The sequence below is a fragment of the Etheostoma spectabile genome, chromosome 3, assembly GCF_008692095.1.
Source record: "Etheostoma spectabile isolate EspeVRDwgs_2016 chromosome 3, UIUC_Espe_1.0, whole genome shotgun sequence".
Lineage (NCBI taxonomy): Eukaryota > Metazoa > Chordata > Actinopteri > Perciformes > Percidae > Etheostoma > Etheostoma spectabile.
Window position 1 is genome coordinate 13,718,906 of NC_045735.1, and position 10,907 is coordinate 13,729,812.

The 10,907-nt window shown below is 41.8% G+C and overlaps 1 protein-coding gene across 3 annotated transcripts in view; it reads left to right on the forward strand.

Moving 5' to 3' along the window:
- Window positions 1-10,907, forward strand: part of hip1 (huntingtin interacting protein 1) — a 53,891-nt gene that overhangs the window by 32,266 nt on the left and 10,718 nt on the right. For 2 of the 3 annotated variants that reach the window (XM_032512187.1, XM_032512189.1), the window contains exons 11-21: window positions 2,160-2,303; window positions 4,057-4,154; window positions 4,464-4,536; window positions 4,680-4,863; window positions 6,951-7,039; window positions 7,273-7,389; window positions 7,730-7,831; window positions 9,011-9,013; window positions 9,470-9,664; window positions 9,899-10,046; window positions 10,167-10,253. In XM_032512187.1, coding sequence (XP_032368078.1) covers window positions 2,160-2,303; window positions 4,057-4,154; window positions 4,464-4,536; window positions 4,680-4,863; window positions 6,951-7,039; window positions 7,273-7,389; window positions 7,730-7,831; window positions 9,011-9,013; window positions 9,470-9,664; window positions 9,899-10,046; window positions 10,167-10,253 — 1,240 coding nt within the window. The remainder of the gene's footprint in view (window positions 1-2,159; window positions 2,304-4,056; window positions 4,155-4,463; window positions 4,537-4,679; window positions 4,864-6,950; window positions 7,040-7,272; window positions 7,390-7,729; window positions 7,832-9,010; window positions 9,014-9,469; window positions 9,665-9,898; window positions 10,047-10,166; window positions 10,254-10,907) is intronic. The other variant, XM_032512188.1, reaches the window with a different exon arrangement.

A 10,907-nucleotide genomic window follows, 5' to 3' on the forward strand; every position in this document is an offset into this window, starting at 1 on the left:
ATTAAACATTCATATAATATGTCACAAAAAGTTAGATTTTATTTCCATCATTAACACTTTCAAAATAACAAAAAATAAAGAAATGGCGTCTGCAAAAGTTTGGGCACCCTGCAGAGTTTCTAGCATGCACCGCTCCCTTTGGAAAGCTGAGACCAGACCGTGTCATGGATTGTTCTCAATCATCGTCTGGAAAGACCAGGTGATGTCAATCTTAAGGTTTTAAATGCCCAGACTCATCTGACCTCGCCCCAACAATCAGCACCATGGGGTCTTCTAAGCAGTTGTCTAGAAAACTGAAACTGAAAATAGTTGACGCTCACAAAGCAGGAGAAGGCTATAAGAAGATAGCAAAGCGTTTTCAGATGCCAACATCCTCTGTCCGGAATGTAGTTAAGAAATGACAGTTATCAGAAACAGTGGAAGTTAAAGCAAGATCTGGAGGACCAAGAAAAATATCAGACAGAACAGCTCGCAGGATTGTGAGAAAAGCAAGAAAAACCCACGTTTGACTGCACGATCCATCCAGAAAGACCTGGCAGACACTGGAGTTGTGGTACTCTATTCCACTATAAAGAGATACTTGAACAGATATGAAAACCTCTTCTACATCCTCACCACAAAAATCCCAGTTTGAGGTTTGCAAATGAACATTAAGACAAGCCTGATGCATTGTGGAAACAAGTTCTGTGGACCGATGAGGTTAAAATAGAACTTTTTGTCCGGAATGAGCAAAGGTACGTTTGGAGAAGAAAGGGCACAAAATTTAATGAAAAGAACCTCTGTCCAACTGTTAAGCATGGGGGTGGATCAATTATGCTTTGGGGTTGTATCGCAGCCAGTGGCACAGGGAACATTTCCTGAGTAGAAAGAAAAATGGACGCTAACTTGATGTCATCTGTAAAAAAGCTGAAGTTAAAGAGAGGATGGCTTCTACAAATGGATAATGATCCTAAACACACCTCAAAATCCACGGTGGATTACATCAAGAGGCATAAACTGAAGGTTTTGCCATGGCCTTCACAATCTCCTGACCTCAACATAATTGAAAATCTATGGATAGACCTTTAAAAGAGCAGTGTGTGACAGACAGCCCAGAAATCTCAAAGAACTGGAAGACTTTTGGAAGGAATCAAAGAATCAAGAGACTCTTGGCTGGCTACAAGAAGCGTTTCCAAGCTGTGATACTAAGGGGGCAGTACAAGGTATTAACTCTGCAGGGGGCCCAAACTTTTACAGACACTGTTTTTTGTTTCTGTTATTTTGAAAGTGTAAAAGATGGAAATAAAATCTATCTTTTTGTGACATATAATACAAATGTCTAACCTGTCATTTGATTCCTTTTGGAGATTTTTCCAACTTTTCTTGGCTTCTTTATGCACATTAATACAAATTTTTACCTGGGGTGCCCAAACTTTCAAACCCCACTGTGTGTGTGTGTGTGTGTGTGTGTGTGTGTGTGTGTGTGTGTGTGTGTGTGTGTGTGTGTGTGTGTGTGTGTGTGTGTGTGTGTGTGTGTGTGCGCGCGCACACACACACAGTAAATGTCTTTCTTTTCATATCAACCAGCTTTTATCAACCCATCATTTTATTTTTATTTTATTATCTTATATATGCTGCAAAATAGGATATAAATTGAAATGAGGAAAGAGACACGTAGGCCGCCTTTGCAATATGTACTTTGAGCTCACTCTCTCTTTACATTTGCTCATATCTATTTTAGCTGTCTATTCACATCACTAACATAAAGTGACATAAACATGCCCTGTAGCCGCACTCCTTCGCTTTTTGTTTTTATGCAAACAAATTTCAATTCAAACAATTCTTCATCCACCAATGCCATTAGAGTTTGCTTTTATAGTTATCGTTTACATGCTCAGCCTCGCTCCGACACGTTGCTTTGACAATACCATTCTGCCACAAGGCAAATGACTTGCTCCCCTCAATGGGGATGCAGGTGAATTAATATAAATGAATCACAGGATATTGATGTAATCTAGATCTCATTTGTTAAAAATGCACATCTATTTCTATGTTGTTTAAACTTGCAACGAATATTAGATTTCCAAGGGGTAAAGGCCTTTTGGGACACTTCTAGCTGCTTCCTGCAACAACAACAAAAACATTATGGTGATTATAATTGTGCTGTGTGATTCTTGCAGAACCCTCCTAACTTCCTGCGTGCGTCGGCTCTGTCGGAGCACATCAGCCCCGTGGTCGTGATCCCCGCCGAGTCGTCGTCCCCCGAGTTGGAGCATGTGGTGGAGACAGACGACCTGGTGGACACGGACGTCCCCGTATTGCCGGTAAATAAACAAACCAAGTATCCCTGAGTGTTACCTTCTTAAATGAAATCCAGCTCTGTTTTGGAGATGGTGTGTGTGGTGTCGTGGTCAGCAATCAAAAATGGTGTAATGCTGATTTTGTCACCTATTTTTAATTTAGTCTTAGTCTTGTGCCAAATGTCCTTGGTAGTTTTAGTCCTATTTAGTCATTCACATATGTTTTTTGTTAGTCAAGTTTTAGTCGACTAAAAGTCTTGTCATTTTTGTTAGTTTTACTCAAAAGATAACTCAGGTATCTTAGTCAAGTTTTAGTCAAAAACTTTTAGTCTTTTTTTAAAATTAGTTCTGAGATTATTTCTGATAAACAGTTCAGTCAAATATTGTTGCACACATCTCAAATATTAGTTAAATGTAATAATTACCTGATAAATACACTTGTTGAATGATTTTTGTTAAATATGTCTGGTTTTATATCAAACCGGGCTTCCTTCCTTCCTCCCTCCCTCCCTCCTTCCCTCCTTCCCTCCCTCCCCCCATCTCCCCCTCCCCTTGCCTGGGGCCGGTGCACATTGCTACGCGCTGTAGCAGCTTCTCCAGTAGGCTAAACCGGGCTTCCTCCCTCCCCGCCTGGGCCACATCTTTACCTGGATGTGTGATGGCTAGATAAAAAAAAAAAGGGGACGCGCCGCACCTGATTGAACCGCGGCGCTCCAAACTGGCACTGCACTAGTTTTATTTTATCTTAGTTTTTATTTTATGCAAAACATTTTAGTCTCGTCTTTTTTCGTCAACAATAATGTATGTTAATTTAATCTTAGTCAGCGTTTTTTGATATTGGTGCAGTCTCGTCATCATCTCGTCTTCGTCATGGAAAAAAAGGTCGTTGACGAACATAGTCTTTAGTCTTGTCTCGTCTGACAAAATTAACACTAGTAAACTGAAGGAGATAAACACAGGAAATAACCTGCCAGCAGTGTAGACCTGAGTAGACTCACCTGTGCAATCATATATTTTTAAGTTTCTTGGTAAGACCACTCTAAACATCTGGTTTATTTGTATGCCGGCATGTCGTGGTGTTAATGATACTGACTTTCACGTGACTTTCACTGGCTGTTGTTGATATGTACTATTTCCTCTGATTATTAACTGTTTGCATAAGAATACCATATTATACTGATAACTGTAAACAAGATAACCATGGAGCCATAGTCTGTCCTTGTGAAAGGCACAGGATGTTTCTGGGGGCCGAGCAGGCAGAGGAGATTCCCAGGCCGAATGAGATAAACTGACAACATCGACTTTGTTATGACTTTGGATTAACATCCACTTTGTATAAATAAGCGGTTGTAGAGGACTTACCTTAGGCATTTTCTGTACTATTCTGTAGTGTGGAAACTGTGTGGAAATGAACTTTAATATAACTTCAGTGGTCTCTGTCTATTCTTGATGATGAAATTATCCTAACATCCTCTTATAAACATGTTAAATAACGACGTAATTAAAGGGCTTTTGGACCCACAGTCCAGCTGCAAAATACCTGGATCATTGACAATGAATGTGCAGATTCGGAAGATTGAAGGAGATTACTTATTAGAAGACATGCAACTTTAGGGTACAAAGGTGGATTGTAGGTGCAGCTTCAATAGTTAATGACTGTGTTTCATAATGATGCAGTTGTTAAACCCAAAATAATAACCAAGCTTCGTTAATGACAACAATAAAATGGTGCTAATGTAACTTTTCTCATGGGATTTTTCTTGTTTTAAACACACAGGCTGCTTTGGAGACCAAGTTTGATGACCTGTTTGGCACCTCGGCAGCTATAGACCCCTTCAACTTCAACAGTCAGAACGGCATGCGGAAGGACGACAAGTAGGGCCTGAAAACGTCACATTAATCACATAGATTTGTCTGTCTGCATGACTATAGCTTTTAGTATAATTTAAAATGTAGCAAATTATTTTCTTTACATTTGCATCAAAAAACAAACATATTATATTACATTATATATATTACAGCACAGTTATGGATAGTTCTTTGGGGTGGTTGTGTGAAATTCTAGGTTTAATTAGATGCATACAAAAATCCAGACCCAAATCAAGCCAAATTTCTTCCTGTGAAAATAAAGTTTATTGATTTCCTGTTTATATTTTGGACTGTTGTTTTGTCTGTACCCATCAGAGACCGTCTCATTGAACAGCTGACGAGGGAGATCCAGGCCCTGAAAGACGAGCTGGACTCTTTCAGACTGGAGGTAAAGAGGAGAGGAACCACTCATTATTAATTTCACAGATAGCTTACAAATGTCATGTCTCACACACCCAAGAAATCTATCTACAAAGGATCCCAGTGTTAATTTCTTTTCATCATACTCTCTCTGTCTCTGTCCGTCACCAGAGTGGACGCTTGTGTCAGGCGCTGAGGGGACGTGCCAATGAGTTGGAGGCGGAGCTTGCAGAGCAAAGCCACCTGAGGTTGCAGGCGGCAGGAGAGAGCGAGTTCCTGAAGGCGGAGCTGGACGACCTGCGGAGGGTCCGAGAGGACACGGAGAAGGAGCAGCGGAGCCTGACGGAGATAGAGAGTAAGTCTGGACCTCTGTCCCTTTTAACAGGAAGCTTCTTGGTCACATTATTACTAATCAAAATAGTTTTGCTGCCCTCATTTTTTGTTGTGTTTAGTCTGACAAATTACAGCCTTTTGGCAATGACTTGTCAACAATGCCATTTACAAGTCACAATACATTCTGTCCTACTTAAACAGAACACACCAGTGCAATTAACATACAGTCAAGACTATTTTATGTTCATTTATTTGCTTCTTTTGTTTGTACAGTGGTGTGAAAAAGTGTTTGCCCTCTTCCTCATTTTCCTGTTCCTTTGCATGTTTGTCACACTTAAGTGTTTCGGAACATCAAACCATTTAAACAATAATCAAGGACAACACAGTAAACACAAATGCAATTTGTAAATGAAGGTGTTTATTATTAAAGGTGGAAAGAAATCCAAACCATCATGGCCCTGTGTGAAAAAGTGATTGCCCCCTAACCTAATAACTGGTTGGGCCACCCTTAGCAGCAACACTGCAACCAAGCGTTTGCGATAACGTGCAATGAGGCTTTTACAGCGTCCTGGAGGAATTTTGGCCCCTCATCTTTGCAGAATTGTCCTAATTCAGTTACATTAGAGGGTTTTCGAGCATGACGGCCTTTTTAAGGTCATACCACACATCTCAATAGGATTCAGGTCAGGACTTTGGCTGCCCCTCCAAAGTCTTCATTTTTTTTTCTTCAGCCATTCGTGGTGGCTTGCTGGTGTGTTTAGGATCATTGTCCTGCTGCAGAACCCAAGTTCGTTTCAGCTTGAGTACCAAACAGATGGTCGGACATTCTCCTTCAGGCTCTTTGGTAGACAGCAGAATTCATATTCCTTTATCACGGCAGGTCTTCCAGGTCCTGCAGCAAAAACAGCCCCAACCATCACACTACCACCACCATATTTTACTGTTGGTATAATGTTCTTTTTATGAAATGCAGTGTTCCTCTACGCCAGAATACTTGGACACACACACCTTCCAAAGAGTTCCACTTTGTCTCATCGGTCCACAATATGTTGTCCCAAAAGTCTTGGGATCATCAAGATGTGTTGTGAGAAATTGAGACGAGCTTTGTGTTCTTTTTGCTCAGCAGTGGTTTTCTCCTTGGAACTCTGCCATGCAGGCCATTTTTGCCCAGTCTTTTCCTGTGTTGGAGGCATGAACGCTGACCTAACTGAGGCAAGTGAGGCCTGCAGTTCTTTGGACGTTTTTGTGGGGTCTTTTGTGACCTCTTGGATGAGTCGTCGCGGCGCTCTTGGGGTATATTTGGGCGCCGGCCACTCCTGAAGGTTCACCACTGTTCCATGTCTTCGCTTTTGTGGATAGTGCTCTCACTGTGGTTCGCTGGATTCCCAAAGCTTTGGAAATGGCTTTATAACCCTTTCCAGACTGATAGATCTCAATTACTTTCTTTCTCAATTGTTCCTGAATTTCTTTGGGTCTCGGCATGAGTTGTAGCTTTTAAGGATCTTCTGGTGGACCTTACTGCGTCAAGCAGCTCCTATTTAAGTGATGCCTTGATTGTGAACGAGTGTGGCAATAATCAGGCCTGGGTGTGGCTAGAGAAATTGAACTCAGTGTGGACAACCACAGTTATAGTATGTTTTAACAAGGGGGGCAATCACTTTTTCACACAGGGCCATGATGGTTTGGATTTTTTTTCACCTTTAATAATAAACACCTTCATTTACAATTGCATTTTGTGTTTACTTGTTTGTTCTTGACTATTGTTTAAATTGGTTTGATGTTCCGAAACACTTAAGTGTGACAAACATGCAAAGGAACAGGAAATGAGGAAGGGGGCAAACACTTTTTCACACCACTGTATACATGACTCAACTTGACTGCAGATGTGTAAATGTTTTGACAAACATGGTTGCTACTCTTGTCAGTGCATCCTTTTTAAAAGGAAGGAAAAAACTATAGGTTGTAACATGGAAAAACAGATAATAATTTATTAAACTAGGCCTTTGTTGTATCGAGGATTTATTTACAGTGTTCCTCACCTGCAGTCAGCTATTGTGTCTGCTAATAACTGTGGATGACTGTCTCTCTCTCTCTGTTGTTTCTAACCAGAAAAAGCTCAAGCCAATGAGCAGCGCTACACCAAACTGAAGGAGAAGTACTCAGAGTTGGTTCAGAGTCATGCAGACCTGCTGAGGAAGGTATAAAGACGAGTCGGACTTCTTCATGTTAAAATCAAATCCTTCTCTGTGTCCTTGTCCCCTCCTAAAAAAACAACAACTTTGAAGTTAAATTAAGGTGTGTGTGTGTGTGTGTGTGTGTGTGTGTGTGTGTGTGTGTGTGTGTGTGTGTGTGTGTGTGTGTGTGTGTGTGTGTGTGTGTGTGTGTGTGTGTGTGTGTGTGTGTGTGTGTGTGTGTGTGTGTGTGTGTTTAGAACGCAGAGGTGACCCGGCAGATGACGGTGGCTCGTGCAGCACAGGATGAAGTTGACGCAGTGAGGAGAGAGATGCAAGAGAAGATGAAGGCTGCTCAGGAGGTTGCAGACAGACAGGTGAGTACCAAATACATTTTAATATCCCTGCCACACACCAAGTTAGCCACATCCATTCATCTCAGTGTTTTGCAGTCAAATGATTGGCTGTGGGTCAATAGTGCTGAACCTCACTACTTTAAGGTGCATGAGGAACATAATAAGGGAAACGATTTTTGGGGCCCTCATGGCAATCATTTGGCCACAAAAAGACCTAGAGAAAAGAAATTGCTTTGAGAAATTGTATATTTAGTATGTTGTTTTTTGTACCTGTAAAAACTCCCACAAAAGAATTTTTTTTCTCTTATTGGTGGAGCTGACGTTAGCTGTCTAACTTGAGATTTTTACTTCTCTTGCTCAGGAGAGGGAGCAGCTGGAGCAGCTTCAGGAGCTCCAGAGAGAGCTGGTGTCCAGCAGGACAGAGCTGGACTCCCTGAAGACCACCATGGCCTCGTCACAACAGGTCACTCTCCTCTCAGCATTTTGGCACTTGTCACACCGAAGGATTAGCTTGAAGCTGCTAAAGTGACTGAAGTAATTCATAACAGTCCCAATTAAAAAAAGATAAAAGCAGCTGCTACCATAAAGTGTGAAAAGATCAATGATGTGACTTTAATCAAACCTGGGGTTTCCTAATGGAGCACAGTCTGGACAGAATCTAAAAATGGGCTGTTGGCAGAATGCACTCTTATTCTAGTCATCAGTTATTTAATTATCTCACTTACGCCCCACTTTTGTAGCGTCAGTTACATCCTTGGTGCACGTACCACGTCATGCAAATAGATCAGCTGTTCATAAAACCTGAACTTCTTAAACAAGAACAATTAGGCCCAGGCTTTAGTATATAACATTCTGTATCCTGGATCAGGTTGTTCACGTTGTGAAAACTAAATCCTAAACTGACTGTCCTTCCCCCAGCAGAATCCCCAACACATCCAGTTTCTGACAGTGTTCAGCGTGGGGAAATTGTTTAAACAGTAGCAGCACCATAGTTTACATCCTCTGATCTTCCTGTAGATCCTCTCTCGGTTTGTCATCTCTGCACAGCTGAGAAGCCGAGTTGATGTTTGTAACAGGCGACTAAAGGCATTTCTCTAAAAGAAGAGACCATAATCAAAAACCAAAGCAGTAAAATCTTGTCCAAACAACTGCTTTTAGTAAATGCAGCCGCTTGGTTCCTGCTTCAGTATATCCGTGTGAGTTTGTGTCTTTGAGCAGCTAGCTCAAATTGATCTGCAGGAATATTTTAAAGGGAACTACAAGGGGAGTGACAGTTCAATAAGCCATGAATTCATGTTATACATCCTCACAACCTCACTGATTGCTCATGACGCCCTCCACCCCAAATTTCAGTTGTTATTCTGCACATGCAGCGCACCTCTCATCCGTCTCTGCCTCCCACTCCTGACATCGTATTTTTGTACTCACTACTTATCAATTCTGTCAGTCTTTCTGTCCTCCTCCTCTTCCATCTCTCTAATCTTCACAGTCCCTTTCACACATAGCCCACATTTTATCGCTCTTGTCACATGCTTTCAGCTCTCACAAGCTTCTGCCGCACAGTTTACATCCATATTTTTAATTCTGTTTCTCTTTTATCTCTCAACATTTTTCCTTCTCTGTCGGACCTGCTGGGACTTAGGCTGTAAGTCTCACACATGCTTTAGATCATATTCATGCACTCACCTCCTTTTTTAAGTAGTTAATATTCCTGAAATGTCATTTCACAAACTTGCAGTACACAGGATCTGATGTAACTCTTTACTTCGTTGCCATAGTTCATGTTTGTTGCATTGCAGCCAAGTTGCACAACCACAGCCTCCTAGTGTTCGTTTGATTGTAAACTTGACCTCAACCCAAACCTCTCTGGAGACTGTACGCCTCTCCGCAAACTTAAATGGAGGCAATATTGTTATAATCAGTGGCTGAAGACAAAGTGTTTATTGTGAGGTCAGAGTACTTACATCACGTCCTACCACATCCTGATATATCATGACAGCTATGTATTATCCTAACCATATGTAACCATGTCATCCTGTGGATCCATTGTGCCTCAAAATCATCTTCTTTTTTATCTCTTTTTTTTTTTTCATTGACGCAGTCGAGTGAGGTGCTCGGGACCCAGCTGGTCACCCTTGAGTCTGAGAAGGCGGAGCTGGTGCAGTCCTTGTCGAAGGTGGAGGCAGAGCTGGCTGTCCGCGGGGAGGAGCTAGAACGAGTACAGAGCTCTTTGGCGACTGAAAGAGAGAGCGGGGTGAAGACGGCAGAAGCCCTGCAGAATCAGCTCAATGAGAAGGTGACGCATTGTTATTTTCTCAATTAACTTTCTTAATTAGCTGTAATAAATCAAGCCAATGTTTTGGTGGCAATTGAAAGACCCAGCATGTCCAACAAACATCTTAAACTTCACATTTTACGCTCTCTGACATTTCTAATAAAGGTGTGTTTGTGTGTCTGTCTGTCTGTCTGTCTGTCTGTCTGTCTGTCTGTCTGTCTGTCTGTGTGTGTGTGTGTGTGTGTTCACTCACAGGAGAGCAGGGAGCAGTCGTTGGAGAGCCAGCTGGTCACAGCTCGCTGGTCCAGTCTGCAGGGAGCTGTAGAGGAGGCAGAAAAGATTATTCAGGATTCGCTGGCTCAGATAGACGACCCCGTGCACATCAGCTGCACTAGCTCTGCAGGTCGGAGCTGATGTAATTCAGTGTTGGGAGGCAGATTAGCACTGTGTGTAGTAATGTTTGTGTGCATACTCACATATGTATGTCTTGACTGCCTTGTTTCTCTTTTTGTTATCCCTGCAGACTACCTAGCAACCAGATGTCAGGCCTCTTTAGGCTGTATAGACAGACTGCATTCTGCCAGAGAGGCCTTTCTGGCTGACAACACAGGTGAGCGGTTAGGGATACTTTATATGTAAAGATATGCAATTAAGATAGATAGTTAGTTAGTTAGTTAGTTAGTTAGTTAGTCTTTGTTGTCCAATGGGAAACTTTTTCAAAGTCTGGACAGGACCTCACAAATATACATACATACAGTAAACATAGACACCTTCACCCCAAACACCCTATAATGCACAGTTCCCTCCAGTCCGTTCCTCTGGCACGCCTTGCGCACATCATATACAACATATAAGTAACGCGCACACATACCAATCACCGATGGGGAGCTTTTTTTAGGAATTATATGGCAAAAGGCACAAAACTCTGACTGTAGCGGGGTCGTGAGCAGTTGTCCGTGCTTTGCGTTTGGTGGCTTTGCTGTTGAGGTCTTATTGGTTGGGGGTGGTAAGGCCAATTTTCTTTTTGATGCAATCTGGGTGACATGAGTGACTTGTTTCTGTTGGTGGTAGTTAACATGTTGAGAAAGCAGGGGGAACAGTGAAGGAGAAAGATATGTAATAAGCTAGTAAATAATTAGACATTTTAACTGATCTTGTGGTGCCTTTGATTTATTATTTTGCTACTCAACATTTTAATGAATACTGTTGTTACTATCCACAGACCTTAAAATGATCTTTTATAAAGGCCCTGCTCACCCAAACT